The sequence below is a fragment of the Sapajus apella genome, unplaced genomic scaffold (assembly GCF_009761245.1).
Source record: "Sapajus apella isolate SASKATOON/1434 unplaced genomic scaffold, GSC_monkey_1.0 scaffold6, whole genome shotgun sequence".
Classification (NCBI taxonomy): Eukaryota; Metazoa; Chordata; class Mammalia; order Primates; family Cebidae; genus Sapajus; species Sapajus apella.
This window is the reverse complement of record NW_022436946.1, coordinates 31,050,322-31,077,148: the sequence shown is the minus strand read 5'-3', so window position 1 is coordinate 31,077,148 and position 26,827 is coordinate 31,050,322. Positions and strand designations below refer to the sequence as shown.

General features: G+C 37.4%; 1 protein-coding gene across 8 annotated transcripts in view; it reads right to left on the bottom strand.

Moving 5' to 3' along the window:
- MCM9 (minichromosome maintenance 9 homologous recombination repair factor) overlaps positions 1–26,827 on the bottom strand; it is a 157,134-nt gene that overhangs the window by 63,571 nt on the left and 66,736 nt on the right. For 7 of the 8 annotated variants that reach the window (XR_004267838.1, XM_032274934.1, XM_032274932.1 and 4 more), the window contains one exon: positions 10,825–10,999. Coding sequence is in view for 7 of the 8 variants with exons in the window: in XM_032274934.1 (XP_032130825.1) it covers positions 10,825–10,999 (175 nt within the window). In the remaining variant the exon portion in view is untranslated. Of the gene's footprint in view, positions 1–10,113; positions 11,000–26,827 lie in introns of those variants that run through there. The other variant, XM_032274938.1, reaches the window with a different exon arrangement.

Here is a 26,827-nt window from a genome sequence, read left to right as displayed (position 1 = left end):
AGTGGAGACTAAATGAAAGGAGGAGAGCAATTGGGGCCTCATGCTGGAGAACACAGGTAAAATTGCCAGGAGGAGGAGAGAATCCCACACGGAGTGGGGAAATATCGAGAATAGGTTTCAAACCTTGTGAATCAAAGTCATTGACTACTAGAGAATAGAAAGAGGGTCTTGAAATTTCCTGGGACCAGAGCCGGCGGTCTTGGAAAGAGTCCTGGAGTAGATGGAGGAGACCTGCAAGGGGCAGGGGTCGCTTGGAGTCTTGGTGATCAGGGGAAGAAGGAGGCAAGCAGGGGATATTAAACATCCTAAAGAAACAAGAGTCACAAAACAGAAACATCAACCATCCCCTTATGAAAAACACTACTAAGTAAAAGGCACTTAACTAAGATTTCTCTGAACTAAAAGTGAGTATACCATCCAACCTCACCATCACTTTAATAGAATATATATTAATAATGACTCAGAAAAAGACAAGACATTTTAAAATGAATGGAAATAACATGCAGCTCCATAACACTACTACAAGAATAAAAATATTTCAGTTGATAAAACTCTCACTTCCCTACCACCACAAAAAAAAAAATCCCACAAAGCAAAGGAAATCTGTAACATAGTGCCCTGACTTGAATTAAATATCCTTAAGCAAACGTTTGCAACTATGAAAAACCATCCCAAATCAGAAATTCAAAAATTCATAATATAAAAGCACACAAAAAAGCAAAATATGTATATTCAGAGATGATAAAACAGAAGAAAGAAACGGGTGTAGGAGGAAGAAAATGAAATAATCTTAGAAATACACATCTGACTAAGGCAGAAACAGAGAATCAAATACTGCATGTTCTCACTTATAAGCGGAAGATAAACAATGGGCAGACATGTTCATAAAGATGGAAACAACAGACACTGAGGACTCCAAAATGGGGGAGCCAAGGACATCAGCAAGAGTTGAAAAACTACCTATAGGGGACTATGTTCACTTTGAGTGACGGGTTCAATAGAAGCCGAAACCCCACCATTACACAATATACCCATGTAACAAACCTGCTCATATACTCCATGAATCTTAAAAGAAAAAAGAAAAAAAAAAAAAGAAATGAACATTTGAATCTAAGGAATCTAAGAAAGAACAGACAGGACTGAAAATATAATAAAGGGTGCTAAGGAGAGGAATAAAAATAGCCAAGAGAATGAAACAAAATATAGAAGAGCTAAGAAGTTTAAGAAAAAAAAAATAGTTGCTACAGAGCCTAGGAAAAATACTAACATATAAATGGTTTCTGAAAAATAAAAACAAAACAAAGAACTGAACTAATGTGTCAAACTAGCATTCAAGAAAAATTTCCAGGAATAAAAGAATACTCTACATGTCAAAGGTTCACTCATATCTAGAAAAACTGACTGGGAATAATCAACTGAGACATAGCCTAGTAAAAATATTATACTTCAAAGATAAAGGAAAAAACCCTCTAGGCCTTTAGGCAAAAACTAAATCACCTATAAAGCAAATGATATCAGAATGGCATCAGACTTGTCAATAGCAACATACAGGTATTGATCTACTTATGACCTATGCAACATACGACCATTTGACTTTATGACCACAATCGCTAGCCACGACTGCTCCACATCTGGCAGCACAAACGTTGCCCAGCTGGGCATACGACAGTGCGGACCAGCTTCCAGCAGCACCACCATCTCCGCGTGCACCATTTCAACTGTTATCCCAGACTCAGTACAGCAATTTGTGTTTTATGTCCTGGATATTTTCCATCAAACCCCTCCCAAGATGTCTACCAAGAGGAAACTGTCTTTGTCTATGCCTCAGCCTGCCAAGAAGGAAAGAAAGGCCATCGATCTGGACACGAAAATGAAGGTAAATAAGCAGTACGAAGGAGGAAAGAAAGTGAATGTGATCGCACGTGATACGAAGTTATCACACTCGGCTGTGTTGACAATTTTGAAAGATAAAGAAAGAATTCGTGAAGCTGTGAAAGGTTCTGCACCCATGCAATCAACAGTTATAACAAAGCAACGAAGCAGGCCCATCCACAAAATGGAGAAATTGCTATATATTTGGATGGAAGATTAAATTCAAAAATGGATACCATTAAGTCTTTTTACTGTGCAGATGAAGGCGAGAAGTCTATTTCAGACTCTGAAGGAGCGTGCTGGAGAAGATTACAGTCAAGAATTTGTAGCAAGCACTGGCTGGTTCCAGAGATTCAAGAAAAGATTCCAAATGCATAGTGTTTGAGTGACTGGAGAAGCAGCGAGTGCAGATGAGGAAGGAGCACGTAAGTTTGTTGATAGTCTGGATGAATTAATTACCGATGAGGGATATCTAGCAGAACAGATTTTCAATGCTGATGAAACTGGATTATTTTGGAAACGGATGCCAGCACGCACTTATATTCACAAAGAGGCCAAAAGCATGCTGGGATTTAAAGCATTTAAGGACAGGCTAACTCTGCTGCTTGGCAGGAACATCGCAGGGTTTAAGCTGAAGCCATTCTTAATTTATCACTCAGACAACCCGCGTGCATTCAAGAATGTTAACAAGCACACATTGCCCGTCTACTTTTGTTCTCAACGTAAAGCATGGATGACACAAGGATTGTTTGAAGACTGGTTTATGAACTGTTTTATTCCTCAAGTTCGATAATATTGTTTGGAAAAAGACATTCCTTTCAAGATTTTATTGCTACTCGATAATGCGCCTGGACACCCACCACATCTAGGCAATCTCCATCCAGATGTAAAATTTGTTTTTCTTCTGCCAAACATGACTCCACTCATCCAGCCTATGGACCAAGGTTCAATTGCTACATTAAAGGCCAACTATCTCCAAACCACCTTCGCTCAAGCAATGTCCGCTATAGATGCTGACTCAGAACTAACATTGCGAGATTTTTGGAAACACTACAACATTTTGATGTGTGTCAAGAATATCGCTACCGCCTGGGAGGCTGTGACGACAAAGTGCATGAATGGTATCTGGAAAAATTGTGTTAAGTGCCATGTTAATGATTTTGATGGATTTGACAGTGAACATGAACTTGAAATGATTCGGGAAAAAATAGTAAAACTCGCTAAAGACCTTTCTTTGGAGTGTGAAATGGAAGATGTCGAAGAGTTGCTAGACAAAGAATCCGGAGAACTTACAAATGAAGAGCTAATCGAACTGAAAGAAGAAAGAGTGGCAGAAGAAGAAAGAAGAGAAGCAGAGAAAGAAGAGGAGGAGCCAGAAAGAAAGTTCACCACTAAGGGATTATCAGACGGTTTATCTTTACTGAATAAACTTCTTATATATTTCGAAGCAATGGACCCAAACATCGAACAACTTGCAAGGATTGAACGGATGGCGCACAATGTTTCGTCCGTATCGTGAAATTTATGAAGAAAAAAAGAAACATACAATTCAGACAAAGCTCACCATGTTTATGAAAAAACCAACTCCGGTAACCTCAACTGCTGCCTCAGATGACGACATCAACAATCCGCAGCCAGGCACCAGCGGCCAATAAAATGTTTCGTACATGTTATATATTTTGATATGTTTTGCAATTGGGAAAATGTTTCCTATGGTATTTTTTACACCTGTATTTTGTATTTTTGTAATTTTGTATGTTTTGCAAATATTAAACCAGTTGTACTGGTAATGCAGTGTTTTACTTAAACCTGACGAATGTAAAAATAAGAAACAAAATGGTGTAGAGATGATACAAATGGCATAAAATGAACAAAGAAAATTATGATATATAACAATAATGAAAGAAAATTATGATAAATATGACTTAAAGATTTTTATAACATCATTTCACAGTACTGTACATATAGCCTACTCAACTTACGACCAAATCGTGTTACGACTGGTCTGTCGGAACCAATCGTGGTCGTAAGTCGAGCACTAGCTGTACAAAGCAAGACTTTAGGAAAGAAAGTGTAAGCCAAGGTCTTTATAGCCAGCCAAGCTATTTTTCAAGTGTCAATGCTATGAAGAATGGTTTGAAACATGCAAATATTCAAGACAATAATCAGGAGACTTTCCTAAGGTATGTGCTAGAGATGGACTCCATTCAACCAAGAGATGATGAGGATGCCCTGGCCCTCATCTGACTCACTATCACCTCAAAGACGGATGGTGAAGCACTTTATTTTAGATAGACGAAAGCAAAAGAAAGGATAAAAGTGGAAGAATAGTAAGTAAATGCTATTTGTCCTGACAAAGTACAAATAATACAACTATTTATTTAAGTGAAGAGAAGGGGGAAAGGGGAAAGTAGAATAAGCTCATTGATTACTACCTGGCTAATAGACTGGAGTCTTACGATACTATTTAAAGTTTCCAAGGGAGGAGAAATGGGGCTGAAGGCATTGTAAAAGGTATTTTAAAATGTAAGCCCTCTAGGAGTTGTCAAACTACAGTCCAAATGCAGCCCACAATCTGTTACAATAAATACAATTTTACTGAAACACAGCCACTCCCATCTGTTTACATATTATGGCTCTGTTGTCTACATCTCAGTCATACTGATGCAGTTATACTGTCTACATCAGCAGAGATGAGTAGTTGCAACAGAGTTTGGCCCACAAAATCTAAAATATTTGCTAACCTGATCTCTACAGAAAAAGTTTGCCAACCCCTAACCTATAATAAAAATGCAGCTGGGCGCAGTGGCTCATGTCTGTAATACCAGCACTTTGAGAGTCTGAGGCGGGCGGATTGCCTGAGCTCAGGAGTTTGAGACCAGCCTGGGCAACATGGTGAAACCCCATCTCTACTAAAATACAAAAAATTAGCCAGGCGTGGCGGTGTGCGCCTGTAGTCCCAGTTTAGGGAAACTGAGACAGGAGAATAGCTTGAACTTGGGAGGCAGAGGTTGCAGTGAGTTGAGACTGTGCCACTGCACCCCAGCCTGGACCACAGAGTGAGACTTCATCCCCACCCCCCCCAAAAAAAGAAAAGAAAATGCAAATTTTCCTAAATGTGAAACATACAGAAAAATAAACACAGTAAGTTTTAAAAAAATTGAAGCTGTTGACACCAAGCATATTGATTATACCAATAAATGTAAGTGTGCTTAACTAACACATTAAAAGAAAAAGATTTTTTGGTTGTTCATAAAGTTAAACCTAATTCTATGCTGCATACAAAAGAACAAATTGAAATCAAAAGGCCAAACATAAAGAACAAAGATATATTAGGTAAGTATAAGTAATATGAAATGTAGAGTTGTGATCCTGATATAGACAAGGTAAAATTCAGGCCACAAAACATTTAAGACAAAGAAATACAAATGTTAAAGGCCACAACAACTACCTTCATAAAGCAGAAACTACAAGGGATACAAAGAGAAACGAACAATAATAAGAGACTTTAACATACCACTCTCAGCCTAAAATGCATCAAACAAACAAAAGGTAAGTAAGGATATAGAAGACCTAAACAAAATCATTTATAAAGTAAAGTTTGCGTGTGTGTGTGTGTGTGTGTGTGTGTGTATAATATATATACATTATATTCTCATTATAGAGAACATAACTTGTGAAGCATAAAAGGGCCAGTATTAAATTTACCTTATATTAGGCCACAAAGATAAAAACCTCATGAAGTTCATTAAAGTACCCAAATGCCCATCAATGATAGACTGGATAAAATATGGCACATATACACCATGGAATACTATGTAGCCATGAAAAAGGATGAATTCATGTCCTTCGCAGGGACATGGATGAAGCTGGAAACCATCATTCTCGGCAAACTAACACAAGAACAGAAAACCAAACATCGCATGTTCTCACTCATAAGTGGGAGCTGAACAATGATAACACATGGACACAGGAAGGCGAACATCATACAATGGGGCCTTTTGGGGGCTGTGGGGGGGTAGGGAGGGACAGCATTAGGAGAAATACTTAATGTACATGAAGGGTTGATGGGTACAGCAAACCACCATGGCGCATGTACACCTATAAAACAAACCTGCACGTTCTGCACATGTATCTCAGAACTTAGGTAATAATAATAATAATAAACAATACAAACAACATTCTCTGACCACAATGGGATCAAATTAGGAATTATAAACAACATCAAAAAGTGGTCCTTCTACCTAGAGACTAAAATCTTGCTAAGCCACTCTTGGGAGAAAGGAGATACAAACCAAAATTGCAGAATTCTAAAACACGATCATAATAAGAATACTACATATAATCATCTATGAGATACCATTGAAGCAGTGCTAAGGAGTATATGCAGTTTGCTATGTGTTAGATAAGAAAGCAGGGAGATGCATAAACAGGACACACACCTATCCCCATGGGTTTTGCTTATTTTTGCAAAAAAGAAATATAGGAAGGACAAATCAGAAACTAATGAATATCTATCAAGGATAGACGAAAATAGAATGGAAGGGGTAGCAATACGAATGTGATTTCTTTTGCATGTCTTTTTATACAGGTTTGATTTTGTAAAAAGAAAAAAAGCCATGTTTTACAAATTCAGAAAATAAAATTAAACCAAAAAGCTAAAAACAGCAAATGCTGTAAGTGAACGCAAACAAAGTTCAAAGCCAATTTCTTAACTATATCAAATAAACTACACAAAGAAAAGAATTCATTCAAACTACTTTTGAACATGCACTCTAACAATATATAACCCCAGTTGTCTATCTAAGCACAAAAAAGGACCGCAAAGAGAGCTTGACCATTATTTCTTGTGTTTATTGGTAATGGTGTTGATGTAATATTTCTGAAACTATTTTGGAGACGTAAATGCATTCAAAAATATAGAGGATCCTATAAACACCTTTATATACATACGAAATAAAATAATTTTGAAGAGTCGTATATCTTCTGACCCAGGCCTAAGTTGACATACACGAACTCTATTTGAGAACAACCCTGTAAGAAGGGTGTTATTATTTTTGTATCAGAGATGATAGTTATCACCCACAAGATTAAAAAAAGTAGTAACAGTGGTTGGAATTGATTCTAGGTCTCTCCGACCCCAAAGCTCTTTCTATCATAACTGAATTACTTTTAACAAAAATATCAACAATTTTGCTTTGTTTTAAATGAAGGCATATTTCACTGTTATTATTGCTGGCATTTGTTGTTCCAAGTGGTGACAGTGCCAGTTTAAAGCAGTGTTTGATCTCTTGGAAGCATTTGCTCCTCCTGGCTTGTTTCAGGCCATATTCTCTGTACGGAAAACATAGAACCTAATAATCCGAGACAGAAGAGACTGAAATCCAGGTTGTATGACTGCTCTGTTTTTAAATAAAATGTTAATTTTTTTTTTTTTTTAAAGAGATGGTTGTCACTATGTTGACCTGACTGGAGTGAAGTGGTGTGATCATAGCTCATTGCAGCCTTGGCTTCCTGGGTTAAAAGGCCTCCTCAGCCTCCTGAGTAGCTGCGACTACTCACCTGTACTTGCCTTTTTTTTCCTTTTTGGATAGAGATGGGAGTCTTGCCATCTTGCCCAGGCTGGTCTTGAACTCCTAGGCTCAAGGGATCCTCCTCTCTCAGCCTCTCAAAGTGCTGGGATTACAGGCATGAGCCACTGTACCCAGCCTAAATTCTTGAATCATGTGAGAAATGTAAAGTCTGGTTGAAATTTTCAGGCCAGAATGTATTAGAAACATTACATTCTGAATCAAAAGCAGCTACTAGTAGATGCTAGTGAGCACATGGTGGTCCTGTCATCCCTGGGAATAGGCTGGAAATTAACTGTTCAGTAAGATCAGAGGCAACCGCAAGAACCCAAGCTCTGTTATTATAAGGTAATTAGAAAATGCCTTCACTAAATTAAACAAGAAAAAAGAAACCTTTTCAAGATGGAGAAATAAAAGGTACAAACCACTGAATAGAGTTAATTACATAATTACGTGGTTACATAATGTTTAGGAACTAAATATCTTTTAAACTGCATGATAATAAAATTGTACAAATGATTTTATGAACCCAGAAATTAGTTATGTGGGGGGGAGGAAAAAAATAGAATGCTAGCTTTACTATAATAACTAGAGAAGAACAAAGATTCTATAATTCCTTTAATGCATTAAATAATCTTTAAATGAAATCTATATGCTAAAATGCTTGGAGAAGCAAAAATTCTTATGTAAATGTAAAAAAAGTGAAAGGCTAAAATACTGGTTGTGATCCATGCCATAGTTTAAGAAGGTATTAAATTCTAGATCATATCTAAGACAAAACAGAAATAATGAAAGAACCTTATCTTGAAACTATAACAACACAAATCTTTGCACAGTAATAACCACAATAACAATGCCTACCACGTGCAGTGGTCTAAAAAGGAAGCTCTTAAGAAAAATACATTAGATCAAAACACTCAAAGTGAATTTAAGGCAAAACTCCTTTCAATATGCAGTCATAGGTTGCTTAATATGGGGATACGTTCTGAGAAATGCATCATGAGTGATCTGTTCTGGTGCAAACATCCTAGAGTGTACTTAGACAAACCTAGAGAGTATAGCCTATTGCTCCGAAGCTACAAGCCTACATAGCATATTACCACACCGAATGCTGCAGGCAACTGTAACACTAAGGCACATAACTGTGCATCTAAACATATCTAAACACAGTAAAAATAAGGTATTCTAATCTTATGAGACCACCATCATATATGTGGTCCATCACTGACAAAAATGTTATGTGGTGCATAACTACATATTACATGCTTGACAGATGGTTTAAAGGAGAAATAATATTTGACTATAAACATGAGTAGCAAAATAATTAAACTTCAAATCTCTCACCTTCTAGCTTTACAATAAGTTCTCTCCTTTCCAACAGACAAAAAAAAAAAAAATCCAATCTGAAGATTTATCCTTCAAATTATTTCCATTGGAAGATGTCACTCCAATTAAAAGAGGATTTTACTGATCATAAATGTATCACCTCCCCAGGCACTAGTATTACTTTACATTTCCTTCCAAATGTAGGTCTACTGTCCTGACCCCAAGCTTCAGGTGTGAACTTGCCACTTATACATTGTTACCAAGCAGGGAAGAGATGAGTACAGCAAGAATAAGTGTTTGGAAACTTCAGTAGCAACTGGGCAGAGTAAATTCATGTCTGCTGGCTGAATCTAAAAATAAAATATATGGGTTTTTATATTTTTTAAATTAAGGTTTATGTGGCGTAATTTACATATAGTAAAAATCATCTTTTAAAAAAATGCCCTTCTACAGGCATTCTATTCTAGCCCACTAGCAAAAAGTTTATGATTTTTCTCCTTACAGTTTTGCCTTTTGTAGCATTTCATATAAATGGAATAACAAACTATATAGCCTTTTGTACCTGTCATCTTTTGTTTCACATATGGTTTTAAGATTCATCCACCTTGTTGATTCATGAATGTATCAGTAGTTTGTTTCTTTATGTTGCTACTAGTATTTTATGGTATGGGTGTATCAAGATTTACCTATCCATTTATCGGTCGATAAACTTCTGTGCTGTTTATAATTTCGGGTGAATATGAACAAAGCTGCTATAAACCATTTGGGTATAGGTCTTTTGGGATGGGAAAACATATAAATATTCAAGTGTTCTAGCACAATTTAAAAAACCTGTCCTTTCTCTATTGAATTATTTGACATCGTTCTTGAAAAATCAATTGACATTACATCTGTGAGTCTATTTCTGGACCTTTATTCTCTTCCATTGAAGAGTCTATCCAGAGTCACAATGTTTTGATAATTAAAGCTTTATGGCAAATCTTAAAGTAAGTCCTTCAAATTTGTTCTGTTTCAAAGTCACTTTGGCTATTCTAGCTTCTGTGCTTTTCTATATTAACTTTAAAACCAGCCTGTCAATTTCTACCAAAAGGTCTGTTGGGATTTTTTTTTTTTTTTTTAATTTCAATAGGTTTTTGGGGAACAGGTGGTGTTTGGGATTTTTGTTAGAGTTACACTGGGCTGGGCATGGTGGCTCATGCCTGTAATCAGTGCTCTGAAAGGCCAAGGCAAATGGGTCATCTGAATCCAAGAGTTTGAGACCACCCTGGGCAACTGAGCAATACCTCATCTCTACAGAAAATTAAAAAAAAAAAAAAAAATTAGCCAGGCATAGTGGTACATCCCTGTAAGTCCCAGCGACTCAGGAGTGGGTGAATGGCTTGAGCCCAGGAGTCCAAGGCTGCAGTGAGCTATGATCAGGCCTCCACACCCTAGCTTGGGTGACAAACTGAGACTTTGTCTCAAAAAAAAATTTTTTTTAATGCATTGATTCCACAGATCACTTTGGGGAGAAATTGCATCTTAACAATATTAAGTCTGACAGATGAAACTAGGTATATCCCTCCATTTATTAAAATCCTTTTTGATATTCTTAATGTTTTGCAGTTTTTAATGTACAAATCTAGAATAGATTTTGCTAAATTTATCTGGAAATACTTCGTGTTTGGAGGTGCTATTATAAATGTATATTTTATTTCAATTTCCAATTGTTCATTGCTAGGAAACAGAATGTTTATACGTTGGCCATGTAAGATTCACTTATTAGTTCTAGCAGCTTTCCATAAATTCTTTTTGTTTTTCTATGTGGACAATCATGCCACATAGAATATAGGCAGTTTTGACTTCTTCCTTTCCAGTCTGAATGTCTTGTCTTCTTCATACTAAACTGACTAGACGTCTAGTACAATATTGACCAGAAATGACAGGAGCTAACCCTTGATATGCTCCTAATCTTAAGTGGAAAACACCTGCAGCTCAACAAGGTTCACATTTTCCCCTAACCATATATTAAATAATCCCATTATTCCCATAGATTTTTTAAAAAAGAAACTCTTACCCAGCTTTAGCAACACTTATGGTTTGTTGCTCCATTGCTTCATGGATACTGGTCCTATCATGCTCTTTGAGGCTATTGAACTCATCAATACAGCAAAGGCCCGCATCTGCAAGAACTAATGCCCCAGCCTCCAAATTCCATTCTCCTGAGTCTTTTATAGCAGTTACCGTCAAACCTGAGGAAACAAGCAAGTCATGTCAACTTTTATTTTCAAAAGCATTATCTTGACTGGGCGCAGTGGCTCACACCTGTAATTTCAGCAATTTGGGAGGCCAAGGTGAGAGGATTTCTTGAACTCAGGAGTTCGAGATCTGCCTGGACAACATGGCAAGACTTTGTCTCTACAAAAAATTTAAAAAATTGCTGGGCATGGTGGTGCACGCATCTGTAGTTCCAGCTACTCAGAAGGCTGAGGTGGGAGGATCACTTGAGCCCAGGAGGTCAAGGCTGTGGTAAGCCGTATTAGAGCCACCATACTCTTGGCCTGGGTGACAAAGCAAGATCCTGTCTTAAAAAAACAAAGCCGTATCTTAACCTATGAAAGGAAAGAAATGCCTACATTTTAAAGAGAAGGGCATAAAGACTTTTATTTGCAATTGACCAAGAATGGATGGCATCAGGATAATTGCTTCACTTATCTAGTCATTGGAAGGCCTCAGAAGTTCCTGCGTTCTAAAAATCTAAGATGTGTTCTCCAGTACTGTGTGACAACCACAAGTCTGCAAATTTTCTGTCTCTCCTTGTAGGTGCTCTGGTTGAACGGTCTAAACTTTTGGAAGAAGCAAACAGATCTCCAGAGACCTTATGACAGAGGTTGTATACGATATGCTGTACAGAAAAGGGTCCAGTGATACAGAATAGTAATTATTACATTCCATTGATAAAAATGAAAAGTTTGCTCCCAGTTACAATATCAGGGAAAAGATTTTCTCCATATGTCTTCTTGATTTTTATTGTCCTGTATATCAGTCAATAACTCAGAGTGGTCAAAAACAAAGGCTTTGGAGTCAACAACACTTATTTGAATCCTAGAGCTGTCATCCTAGCCGTTGAATTACAGGCATGTTTCCTAATATATACAAGCCTGATTTTATTAATCTGCAAAAGAGAATAACAATAGAAAATACCTTATAGATTCTTGGATATTTAAATAAAATATAACTAAAGCTTATTAAAAGGTATATGAAACATGAGTACTTTAAGAATAACTATTGTTGATAAACATGGATAAACTTCTCTCCACACTGACCAAGAAAAAGAAAAAAAAGAAGAGACACGAGTTACAAATATCAGGAATAAAAGAGAAGACATAACTATAGATCCTACAATGAACTAATAAGGAAATACTATGAATAACTCTATGCCATACATTTGATAACTTAGACAAAATAGTCATTTTTTAAAAAATATGCAAAGTTTATCTAAAAAGGAACAGATAACTTGCATAGTCCTTTATCTGTTTTGACAATTAAATATTTAGTTAAAAACCTTCCAATACGGAAATCTGCAGGCTGAGATGTCTTTATAGTGAATTTTGCCAAATATTTGGGAAAGAAATAATGTCAATGTTACACAAATTTTTCAATAATATAGAAGAGTAAACACTACCCAACTCATTTAATGAAGTCAGAATTATCATAGTAATTGTCATGATAATTGAACTGTTATACTAGACAAAGACATATTACAAGAAACCTATAGACTAGTGCCTCTAATATGGATGTGAAAATCCTCAGCAAAATACAAGTGAATCAAATCCAACAATATATAAAAGGATAATAGATTATAACCAAGAGAAATTGGAAGGCCTCAGAAGCTCCTGTGTTCTAAAAATCTAAGATGTGTTCTCCAGCATTATGTAACAACCACAAGTCTGCAAATTTTCTGTCTCTCCTTGCAGGTGCTCTGGTTGAGCAGTCTAAACTTTAGGAAGAAGCAAACAAATCTCGAGAGACCTTATGACAGAGGTTGTATACTATACGCTGTTTACAGAAAAGGGTCCAGTGATACAGAATAGTAATTATTACATTCCATTGATGAAAATGAAAAGTTTGCTCCCAGTTACAGTATCAGGGAAGGGATTATCCCAGGAATGCAAGGCAAAGTTAACATTCAAAAATTAATCGATGTAATTCACCGTATCAATAAACTATGGAAGAAAAAAGTCATACCACTGCTTCATTAGATAAAGAAAACACATTTCAAAAAACTCAATAATCATTTGTGATAAAGCTCTCAGAAAATTAGGATGGAAGAGAACTTCTTCAACTTGATAAAGAGTATTTACAGTAATCTTACAGTTAACGTACCTAGTGATAAAAGACTGAATGCTTCCTCATCCCTCACAAAGATCAGAAAAAGGCAAGAAGATTTTCTCTTATCACTGTTATTCAAAATCATGTTAGAGGTTCTAGCTACTGAAATAAGGCAAGGAAAAGAAATAAATAACATACAGACTGAAAAAAATTAAAATAAAACTGTTTAAATTTGCAGGACAATATGATTACATAGAAAATTCCAAATAATCTATTAAAAACCAACTAGAATTAGTAAATGATTGTGGCAAGGTTATAAGATACAAGTCAACTTTTGGAATATTTGGATATAAATCTTAAAATACATGCAAGAATCTGTATGCAAAACTACAAAACACTGATAGAGGAAATCACAACAACCAAATTGAAAGATAGAATAAACTCTATTTTCAAGATGTCAATTCTCCCCAAACTGTTCTATAGTTAAATGCAATTGCAAGCAAAATCCCAGCATGAGTTTTAAAAAAATAAAGTGACAAGGTAAGTCTACTATTATTTATATAGAGAAGCAAAGGAAGTAGAAGAGCTGAACCAAAAAACAAGGTTGGAGGTCTCACATGACATGATTTTCAGATTTACTATAAAGCTACAGTAATCAAACCATTGGAAAAAGGTTAGGCAGATAGAACAATGGACCAGAACAGAATCTAAAAGTTGTCCTGCACATAGAAGGTCAAATGATTTTTTAATAAAAATACAAAGGCAATTCAATGGAGAGAAGATAATCTGTTAAACAAATGGTGCTGGAGTAACTGACTATGAAAGAACAAAAAATGAATCTTAACCATACCTCACATTTAATATAAAAATTAATCCAAAATTAATTAGACACCTAAATGTAAAATGTAAAACTATAAAGAAAGAACACCCAGGAGAAAACAGTTGTGAGTTCTTTTGGTTTCCAGTCTAACACACAAGGAGTTTAAAAGTCACTACTTCATCCTAACAAGTAAAAAGCTAAACAAAAAAATCAGAGAAATGAGAGCACAGAACAAATTACTGCCCCCAAAATTGAAGATGGTCAAGCAGCTACAGAGAATCACAACTTAGCTGAGCAGAAATTCATGAGCATAAACTTTTAAGTAAGAAAAACAAGCAAGAAATCTTGAACTATAATTAGCAAATTGTTAGTGGTTCACAGTGGAAAAGTCTAAGACTTAAAAATTCAAGAAGGACCCTGTCATAGGGAAACCTCTACATTTTCTGTGAGTTTTACCTCTGAGAGCTCTACCAGCAACTCACAGTGAAGATGAGAGAAAAATCTACTCTTGCTTCTGGCAGAGAGAGGCAAAAGGAACCATTTAGAAATACACCAGAACTTCCTGTTATTAACAGGAAGAAACTATTTTACCAGAGGCTAATCTGCCTGGAAGAAGGGCAATACCCAACTCCAGCCCCTTCCAGTAATCTGGTACCACCCAATGGGGTGACTATGCAAAAACTGAGAAGTACTTGTGAAGTTCACAGCCCAGGGAAACAAGCTCACTAAAAGGCTAAGACCTAATGACAGGACTATAGAATGCTTTCCCTTCCCCATCACCCAGCACTGCAATACTAAAGACATATTAAACACAATTTTCCTTGTTTCTAGTATATCATGTCTACCTTTCAACAAAAAAACTGCAAGGCATACTAAAAGGCAGAAAATACAGTTTGACGAGACAGAACAAACATCAAAATCAGATCTAGGTATGATATGGACACTGAAATGATCAAACTATGAATTCAAAACAACCATGATTAACATGCTAAGGGATCTAATGTAAAGAGCAGACAATATGAAATAACAGAAAATATAAGCAAAGAAATAGAAATTCTAAGAAACAATAAAAAAGAAACACTGGAGACCAAAAACACTCTAACAAAAATAAAGAATGCCTTTAATGGGTTTATTAGTAGGCTGGACACATCTGAAGAAAGAATCTCTGAGCCTGAATATATGTCAATTGAAACTTCCAAAACAGAAGAGAATAGCCAAGAATCATTGGACAACTACAAAAGGTATAACATACATGTAATGGGAATAAAGAATAACAATAAAGAGAGAAGGGGACAGAAACAATAGCTAAAGCAATATTATGAAACATTTCATTGAAATATTGTCAGACAGTAAATTAGAAATCGAGGATGCTCAGAGAATACCAACAAGATAAATGTCCAAAAAAACCCTACACCCAAGCATATCATATTCAAATTTCAGAAAATCAAAGATAAAAAAAAATCATAAAAGAAGCCAGAGGAAGAAAAGCAGCTTATGTATAAAACAGTGGTTCCCTAAACTTTTTGGCACCAGAGACTAGTTTCGTGGAAGACAATTTTTCCACAGACCAGAGTGGGGACGGTTTAGGGATGATTCAAGTGCATTACAGTTATTGTGTACTTTATTTCTATTATTATCACATTGTGTCACAGGATCCTTAGGATGTCACTTTGCCAGCTGGAAACCTCTGTGGCTGGAGATGCCTCTGCTTGAGTTTTACTCACATCTCCTGGGCTTGTTCCACCCATTCAGTCCAGCAAGCTGTGCTTGGCTCACACTACTACTGGCCCAGATCTCATGCCTGCCAATGGCAAGCCAGGCACGGGGCAGCAATGGGTGTGTGAGTGAATGAGTGTGGTGTCTGGCCACTATGCACAGCCAGGCATGCCAACTGTGGCAGAATGGGCAGCTCCAGGTGCCGGTTCCACACGAGGCTGCAGCTGGACCAGATGTACCACAAGCGGCTTCTGCTGCAGGCACCAGCATCTGGACAAAGGTAATGCAATGGTGCCCAAAAGCTCAGAGAGGCCAGGAACTGCAGAGCCCCAAAGTGGGTGTTACAGCATGTCACAGCCCTGGCTCAGGGAGCCCCAAGGTCTGGACAGCCAGAAGGGCTGCTGCTCTTCTCTCCTTCTTGTCACCCACAATGTGGTGAGTGAGGGGTGTGTTTCAGCCCTGTTTGTGTTACAGCTCTTTCAGTCCCATCATTCGACAGAAGCATGAGGTACATGGACAACTGGAGGGTAAGCAAGGTGGAAAGGAGCTCCACTGAGTTACAGAACAGCTCTCAGAAGATCCAAAGTGGGTAGCTCCTTTCTGCAGGCAGGTTGTACTGACAAGTATCCGGGTCTCAGCAGAGAGGAGACCCGAAGTGGGTAGCTCCTTCCTGCAGTCAGGCTGTACTGATAAGTGTCCAGTTCTTAGCAGAGAGGAGACCTGAAGTGAGTAGTTCCTTTCCGCAGGCAGGCTGTACTGACAAGTGTTCACCTCTCAGCAAGCCTCTTTCTGCAGGCAGGCTGGCCTGACCAGTATGTGAGTCTGGCTGAGTCTAGGGTTTTTATGGGCTCAGAAGGAAGGAAGTGCATGCTGTCTGGAAAAAGCACCATAAGTTCTTACTTCAGGTTGCAGACTTCATTCAGAATTGGCAGCTCGGCCCTCAGGCTTCAGACTGTCCCAGGCTTGATGGTGGGGCTTCACCAAGGACCTACCCCTTCCTGCCTAGGAATGAATCTGTCTGCCTCCTGCCACCATCAACATGCTGTCCATGGTGCCCAGGCTGTTCAAGCCAAGGGGTGCCTGCAGGCCCATGCTGAGCCCCCACTCAGTACTCCCACATCCTCTCTCCCTGAGCTTGTCAGCACTCAAACTTTTCAGAGGGAGCTGAGGTGGTGGGGTGGCTGGTATATCAGCACCACCCTGGGTGCTTGCATACCTGGCAAGGTCTCAAGAGTGCCCAGGCTCAGCTTCAACTTTTCTCCAAAATCAGAGTGAGAGCCAGGAGTGGGAAGAGGCCAGGGAGCAGGAGCAGGAACTTCTGAGCCTTTGGGGGAAGTGGGGCTTCCTAGGCCTCCAAGAGTGCAGGGATGTCCAGTTCTAGAGCCATGGCTGGGCGGCTGCAGCTGCGCCTGGGAGTGTGGGGAATCAGCGTGGTAGCGGGCAAGGCTCTCATCTGTTCCTTACCCCCACCAGCTCCATGGAGCATATAGCCCTGGCTGTGCCTCCCATGCTGCAGCTGACATCCCCTCAGTGGCTGCTCCAAATGGGCCTATGCTGCCATCATTGTAATACATAATGAAAAAATTATACAACTCCCCCTAATGTAGAATCAGTGGGAGCCCTTAGCTTATTTTCCTGCAACTAGACAGTCCCATCTGGGGGTGATGGGAGACAGTGACAGATCATCAGGCATTAGATTCTCATAAGGAGGCACAAGCTAGCTCCCTCGCATGCACAGTTCACCATAAGGTTCATGCTCCTATGAGAGTCTAATGCTGCTGGTGATCTGACAGGAGGCAGGGCTCAGGTGGCAATGTGAGCAATGGGGAGGAGCTATAAATAGAGACATAGCTTCTATTACTGACCTGCAACTTACCTCCTGCTGTGCAGCATCGTTCCTAACTGGCCATGGTTGGGAACCCTGCTATAGAGCACCAAACATAAGAAGTACGTCTGATATCACCTCAGAAATCATGCAAGCAAGAAGACAGCGAAGTGAAATATTTAAAGTGCTAAAAGAGAAAAATCCCTATCAACACAGAATTTTGTACGCTGAAAAATTATACTTTCAAAGTAAAAGGGAAATAAAAACTTTCTCAGACCAAGATTGAAGAAATTTATTGCTAGCAGTCCTGCCTTTCAAGGAATGTTAAAAGAATTTCTTCAGAGAAAAGGAAAATGACATAGGTCAGAAACTCATCTATGCAAAGAAGAGTAGAGCATTAGACAAAAAATAAGTGAAAGATAAAAACTTTTGTTTCTCCTATTCTTAACTGATCTCATAGACAACCATTTGTCCAAAATATTAATAGCAACAAGTGTATTCAATTGTATATGCATAGGTATACATGTTTAATTATGCTTATGTATAAGTGAAATAAATGAGAAGAAAGACCTAGGGACAAGGAGGAATTAGGAATATTCTGTCGTAACAAGATACTTACACTACCTGTACTACCTTCACAGATAGTACAGCCTTATTTAAAAATGGACTTAGAGGCTGGGAGCGGTGGCTCACACCTGTAATCCCAGCATTTTGGGAAACTGAAGTGGGTGGATCACAAGGTCAGGAGTTCAAGACCAGGCTGGCCAGCATGTTGAAACCCCATCTCTACTAAAAAATACAAAAATTAGCTGGGTAGCTACTTGGGAGGCTGAGGTAGGAGAATTGCTTGAACTGGGATCTGGGACGCGGAAGGTGCAGTGAGCCGAGATCGCGCCACTGAACTCCAGCCTGGGTTACAGAGCGAGACTCCATCTCAAAAAATAAAAATAAAAAATTGACTCAGATTAGTTGTAAATGTATATGCAAATTCTAGGGCAACCACTGTAAAAGAAAGTTTTTAAAAAGGCATATAATTGATACGCTAAGTGAGGAGAGAAAATGCAATCATAAAAATTGCTCAAAACCACAAAAGGCAGAAAAAGCACCAAAGACAAAAATAGGAACAAAGAACAAGGGCTTCAAATAAAAATAGTAACAAATATGGTACATGCTATGGTCTGAATATTTGCCCCTCTGCCCTCAAAACTCATCTTAAATCTTAATCCCCTTCATAACAGTATTAAGAGGGTGGGAAATCCAACTATGGTATTTGAGACGTAGGGCATTAGTGGCTTTATAAGAGGAGTGAGAGTTAATACACTCAACCCCCTTGCCATGTAATGTCTTCTGCCACCTCAGAACTCTGCAGAGTCCTCTCCAGCAAGAAGGCCTTTACCAGATGTGCCACCTCTACACTGCACTTCCTAGCATCCAGTACTCTAAGAAATAAATCCCTTTTCTTTATAAACTACAGCCTCGGATACCTAGTTATAGTGACAAGTAACTAACTAAATTCTAATCCAACTCTATCAGTAATCACCTTACACATCAATGTTCTAAATATTTCAAAACACAGATATTGCCAGAATTGATTTAAAAAAAAAAGACCCAACAATATGATGTTTACACAAAACCCATACTTTTTAATTTCAATAGTTTTTGGGGTACAGGTGGTATTTTGGTTACATGGATGAGTTTATTAGTGCTGATTTCTGAGATTTTGGTGCCCCCATCATCCAAGCAGTATACACTGTACCCAATAAGCAGTCTTTTGTCCCTCAACCCCTCCTCAAGTCCTCAAAGTCCATTATATCATTCTCAAGATTTTGCATCCTCACAGCCTAGCTTCCACTTATAAGTGAGAACAAACAATATTTGAAAACCCTTATTTTAAATATAAAGACACATACAAATTAAAAGTGCAAGGGTAGGGAAAGTTTTATCACACCAACAATAATCATTAAAAAGCAGGAGGTAAGAGATGGTGAAGTCAGCAACATGGCAGAATAGGAAGCTCCTGACTCTCTCTCCACCCACAAAAGCACCAAATAAACATCTATTCATGGATCAGTTCCCTCAGGGGGAAAGTCAGGGACCAACTGAGAGACTCCTACCCACTGGGTGAGTGAGAAAATTTCCACATCAAATGGAAAGAAAAAGCTGCGGCACACTCAGGCATAGGACCCTGCCTTAGACACTGCACCATACTATCTGGAAAGGAATCCCCAATACCAAGTTTCTTCCTGTGGAGAAGAGGATTTGTACTCACATATAGAACTCTAACTCTAAGGTTTCCCATGGTCTGGTTTTTAATTTACTGGCTCTGAGAGCAAAGAGGATTATAACTCCAGGTTTATTAACCTCTCATGGAAGAGAATCTGAGCACCCAAAATTTTACAGCTCCCACTCAACGGACAGTGTCCTGAACATCCTGTCTCTGAAACCAGAGGGAACAAAGTATATGTGAATCTATCTGCACCACAGAAAAAAGTGCCAGTTTTACATGGGCATGTAGGCGCTTTCAGGGATGACTTCACCCAGGAGCAGTGCAGAGAAGAGGCTTTAAAAACAGTTATTTCTCCTCAGATGGGGTTTATGCCACATATCAACTGCTCCAACATTTATAGCACTTCCCTAAAGACTCCCTCCCTAAACGACTCTTAGCTCTGACAGCAGAAGATACTAGGCATTTGAGAGTCTCCTTAGATCACAGAACAAAGAGGTGGTCTTGAACAAGTGTGTAAACACTTCTAAGGGCTACGTCCCCTTGGAAAAGTGCCAAAAAGGGGTAAGAACATGTAGCTTCCATATCCTCACCAGAAGGGGCTATGGCATACTTCGAGTGGCCATTTGACAAGCTGGCTTCTAATGGACTTGCACTGGGGAGCTAACAGGGCAAATAAACAACAGTCCTGCAGCAGCCAAAGCCAAAGCTTGATACTTCATGAACTTTTCCTTTGGCTCACCCCTATGATAAATCTAGGCCTCCCCAATTCTACGTGAAAAAAGTCTGGTTACACATCAAGCACCACAACTTCTGTAACTTCCACTCAAGGTATTGTCTTCTTAACAAACTAGCTCTAGGAGTTGATGGGAGTTTGCCTTCCTGAGTGGCCCTAGATCCAAGAAAAAAGAGGTGGACATGTCCAGCAGCTATCTCCCCAGGATCAGAAGGTACAGCCTGAATGTGAGTTCAGACATTTGCCATAGATCCACTACCTGGCTTAGCACAGAAAGGGTAGGAAATAAGATACCCACATCCAGCTTCACCATGAAGACAGAAGAAACTGAAACACACAGCCAATACCCGAATCTTTCCAGCTACATCTAAGAGAAACTGGCTCCTTGTCTTGATATACTGACAGAACATGGCACATCTTAAGCTCCATAGTGCCACCAAAAACAAAGACAACAATCTGGATGAACACAAAGATTTGAAAGGCACCTTAAAATCTTTGGCCAGACAGATTAATGAGATCTTGCTCCCACATGAGACAAGTCTGGTAGTTGTCTTATCTAATGCACAGAAACCAAAATAGAGAGTCATGAAAAATGAAGAAACAAGGAAATATAGTCCAAAGAAAAGACTATAGTAAATCTCCAGAAACCAACCCAAGTGAAGTGGAGAGATGTGTGTACCTGAGAGAAAATTCAAAATAATGGTCAAAAAGATGCTCACCAAGGTCAAGAGAGAAATGCAAGAACAAACTGAGAACTTCGACAAAGAGAGAGTATAAAATTATCAACTGAAAAGCATAGATCTGAAGAGTATTATGACTGAACTGAAAAATTCAAGAGAAGGGTTCAATAGTAGATAAGATCCAGTAGAAGAATAGATTGGTTAACTTGAGACAGGTCACCAGAAATCATCTAATCTGAGGAGAAAAAAAAAGCAAAGAAGAAAAAGTGAAGACAGCTTAAGGAATTTATGGGGCACCATCAAGTAAAACAACTTATGTATTATTGGCATGCCAGAAGGAGAAGAGAAAGGAACAGAAAGCATATCCAAAGAAATAATGGCAGTAAACTTCCCAACCCTTAGTAAAAAGATAAAAAGCCAGAGGCAGGAAGCCCAAACAATACCAAGTAAGATGAATCCAAAGAGACCTATGCCAAGACAATCACAATAAAATTATTAAAAGTTAAAACACAGATCATTGAACGCAGTAAAGTAAAACCAAATGATCACATACAAAAGAACCACATAAGACTATCAGTGGATTTCTCAACACCAACCTTGCAGATCAAAAGTGAATGGGAGAATAAATTCAACATCCGAAAAAAAAAAAAAAAAAGCCCATCAACCAAGAATACTATACTCATCAATCCAGTCCTTTAAAAAATGAGGAGTGATAAAGACTTTCTCAAACAAAAAGAGCATTTGCCACCATTAGACCTGCCTGACAAAAAAAATGCTAAAGGGAGTGATTCATGCTGAAGGAAGAGGACACTATCAGTAGCATGAAGACATATGAGTGTATAGTCATGTGCTACATAATGACATCAACAGTGGTCCCATAAAATTATAATAGAGATGAAAAAGTCATATTGCCTAGTGATGGTGATGCTACATCCATCATAACATTGTAACACAAGGCATTACCTATGTTTGTGGTGATGCTGGTGTAAACAAATGTACCATTCTGTCAGTCATATAAAAGTGTAAAGTAATGTTCTAAGCCCTTATATTCACTCACTACTCACCCACTGACTAACCCAGAGCAACCCCAGTCCTGCAAGCTTTATTCACAATAAGTACCCTATACAATTTTATATGGTAATTTTACTGTATATTTTATATATTTAGATATGTTTAAATATACAATTACTTGTCATTGTGTCACAACTGCCTATAGTATTCAATACAGTAACAAACTGTATAGGTTTATAGCTCAGAAGCAAAAGACTATATGATATAGACTTGGTGTATCATAGATTATACCACCTAGGTTTGTGTAAATACACTCAAATGATGTTCATACAATGACAAAGTCACCTAATAATGCAATTTCAGAACATATTCTCATTGTAAAGTGATATACGGCTGTACATTGTCAAATCCAAAATATTCTAGTAGTATAACAGAGTTGGGTAAATTAATTTATTTTCTCTCTCTCTCTTTCTTTTCCGAGATGGAATCTCACTCTGTCACCCAGGGTGGAGTGCAATGGTGTGATCTCAGCTCACTGCAACCTCCACCGCCTTGGTTCAAGCAATTCTCCTGCCTCAGCCTCCCGAGTAGCTGGCACTATGGGCGCATGCCAGTATGCACAGCTAATTTTTGTATTTTTAGTAGAGATGGGGTTTTATGATGTTGGTCAGGCTGGACTCAAACTCCTGATTTCATGATCTGCCCACCTCAGGCTCCCAAAGTGCTGTGATTACAGGTGTGAGCCACTGTGCCCAGCCAATTAATTATATTCCTATTAAAAAGGTTAAACTGTTAAAAGAACTAAAGCTACAATAATTTTTAAGGAATGTAAATTATAAAAAGATGTAAAGTATGACATCAAAAATATAAAATGTGTGAGGAGGAAAAATAAAAGTGTAGATTTTGTATATGTGCTCAAAATTAAGGTGTTACCACTTGAAATGGCCTATTGTAAGTGTAATATGTTTTATGTAATCATCAGGGTAAACACAAAAGACTATAATAGATACACACAAAAAAGATCCAAGGCATACCAGAAAGTCGTCAAACCACAAAGAAGGCAAGAGAGGAAAAAGAAACAAAGGATTTACAAACAAAAAAACCAGAAGCTAAGTTTTAAAATGTCACTAGAAAGTCCTTACTTGTCAATAATTACTTTCAATGTAAATAGATTAAATTATCCAATCAAAAGGCATAGAGTGGCTCAATGGATAAAAAAGACCTAACACAGGATGCCTACAAGATACCTACTTTAACTTTAGGACTGACTCTCAGACTAAAGTGAAGGGATGAGAAAACACATCCCATGCAGATAGAAACAAAAAAAGTCAAGGGTAGGTATATTTATTTCAGACAAAACAGACTTTAAGGAAAAAACTGTAAAAAGAGACAAAGAACATTATTATATAGTAATAAAGGGATCGATCCATCAAGAGGCTAAAACAACTGTAAATATATTTGCACCCAACATAAGAGCACCTAACATATATAGCAAATTTTAAAAAGTCTGAAAGGAGACATAGCCTGCAACACAATAATAGTAAGTGATTTCAATATCCCATTTTCAACATTGGACAGATCATTTAGACAGAAAAATCAATACAAAAACACTGGACTTGAACTATACTTTAGACCAAACGGACCTACCAGACATATACAGAACATTCCACCCAACAGCAGCAGAATATATTCTTCTCAAGAACACACAAAACATTATCCAAGACAGATCATATGTTAGACCACAAAACAAGTCTCAACAAATTTGAGATAACTGAAATTATATCAATTATCTTTTCCAACCACAATGGTATAAAACTTGCTTCAATAACAGGAAGGATCATGGAAAATTAAGACGTGGAAATTAACCAATATGCTTCTGAAAAACTATTTGCGTCAGAGAACAAATTAATGGGGATTTTCCTTTTTAATCTTGAGACAAAATGAAAATACAACATGACAAAACATATGGAATGCAGCAAAAACAGTTTTAAGAGGAACATTTATAACAATAAATGTCTACATTAAAAAAGAAGAAAGTTTGCAAATAATCTAACATCACACCTCCTTAAGGAAATAGAAAAAGAATAATAATCTGAGCTCAACGTTAGGAGAAGGAAGGGAATAACAAATATCAGAGCAGAAATAGAGACTTGAAAAACAATTGAAAAGATCAACAAAACTAAAGATTGACTTTTAAAAAATAAAACTGACAAACTCTTAGCTACACGAAGGGAAAGAAGAAGATTCAAAATCAGAAATGAAAAGGACATTACAACTGATAACACAGAAATATCAAGGATTATGAGACTACTCTGAATAATTACATGCCAACAAATTGGACCACCTAGAAGAATTGAGCAAATTTCTAGAAATATATAACCTACCAAGACTGAACCAAGAAATTATTGAAAATCTGCATGGATCAATGAGTAAAGTTGAATCAGTAATTAAAAGTCTCTCTTCAAACAAAAACCCAGGACCAGATGGCTTCCTGGCTGAATTTTACCAAACATATAAAGAAGAATAAATATCAATTACAGGCCAATATCACTGATCAACAGAGATGCAAAAATCTCAACGAATAACGAAGAATATTCAATAATACATTAAAAATCATTCACCATATTCCACAATACATTAAAAGAATCATTACCATGATCAAGTAGGATTTATTCATAGGTTACAAGGTTGGTTCCACATATGCTAATCAATAAATATGATTCCCCCTATTAACAAAATGAAGGACAAAAATCATAAGATTATTTCAACAGATGTACAAAAGCATTTGACAAAAGTCAACATCCTTTCAGAATAAAAATTCTCAACAAGTTAGGGGTAGAAGGATGTTCCTCAACACAATAAAGGCCATATATGACAAACCCAGAGCTAACAAGGCCTTTCTCCTAAGATCACAAACAAGATAAGGGTGTCCATTCTCACCACTTCTGTTCAACACAGTATTATAATAGAATCCAAAATAAATAAAATAGCTGTAAATTTAACTGAGGAAGTGGGAGATCTGCATACTGAAAACTATAAAATATTGACAATAGAAACTGAAGATAACACAAATAAATGGGAAGATATCCCATGTTCATGAATTGGAAGAATTACTACTGTTAACACATCCATTCTACAAAGTGAGCTACAGAGTCAATGCAATCCTTATCAAAATTCCAATTCATGTCATTCTTCACAGAAATTTTTTTAATCCTAAAATTCCTATGGAACCAAAGAAGACCCCAATAGTCAAAGTAATCTTGACCAAAAAGAAAAATGCTGAAAGCATCAAACTACTTAATTTCAAATATATTACAAAGCATAGTAATTAAAACAGTATGGTACTGACATAAAAACAGACACATCAACCAACAGAATAGGATGAAGAGGCCAGAAATAAACCACACATCCATGATCAACCGATTTTTGGCAAAGGTGCCAAGAACACACAATGGGAAAAAGTCTCTTCAATAAGATGGTGCTGGGAAAATTGGATATTCACACAGAGAAGAATGGAAATGAACCCTTATCTCACCCTTTATATAATACAAGAAACAATTCAAAACAAATTAAAGACTTAAAAACAAATCAAAACAAATTAAAGACTTAAATGTAAGATCTGAAACTACAAAACGATTAGAAGAAAGCATAGGGAAAATGTTCCTTGACACTGGTCTGGGCACAGATTTCTTGGACAAAAGGACAAATTTCTTGCCTCCAAATGCATAGGCAACAAAAGCAAAAATAGACAAATGGTATTGCATCAAACTAAAAAGCTTCTGTACAGCAGAAGGAACAATGAATAGAAGAGATAGCCCACAGATTGGGAGAAAATCTTTGCAAATCATACTCTGGATAAGGGGCTAATATTCAAAGTATACAAGGAACTCAGACTACTCAATAACAACTACAACAACAACAAATAACCCTATTAAAAATGGGCAAAGGACCTAAATAGAAATTTTTCAATAAAAGACACATAAATAGCCAATAGATATATGAAAAAATGCTAAAAATCTCTAATCATCAAAGTAAAGAAGTATAAACTAAAACCACAATGAGGTATCACTTACCTCACACTTATTAGATAGGCTATTATAAAGTAAGATGAAAGATAACAAGTGTTGGTGAGGATTTTAAGAAAAAGGAACCCTTATACATTGCTGGTGATATTGTAAATTAGTATAGCTATTTTAGAAAACAGTATGGAAGTTCCTTGAAAAACTAAAAACAGAATTACCATAAGAGCCAGCAATCTCACTACTGAGTATACAGCCAAAGGAATTGAAATCAGTATGCCTAAGAGATATCTGTACTCTTATGTTCATTCCAGCATCAGTCACAATAACCAAGACATGGAAACAACCTAAGTGTCCGTTAGTGAACAAATGGAGTTTCAAAATGTAGCATATATATACAATGGAATACTATTCAGCCTTTAAAAACAAAATTCTATAATTTGTGACAACATGGATGAACTTAGACAAGACATTATGTTATGTGAAATAAGCCAGGTACAGAGAGACAAAGACTGTATTATCTCACTTATACCTATAAAAGTCAACTAATATAAGTAGGGAATAGAATGGTGGTTACCAAAGACTGGGGGACACGGTGGCGGTTGAGGGGTAGATAAGGGGAAAAGGATACATTGGTCAATGGTAAAGCTGTAGTTACATAGGCTAAGTTCTAATATTCTATTGCACAGCAAGGTGACTACAGTGAATAATGATGTG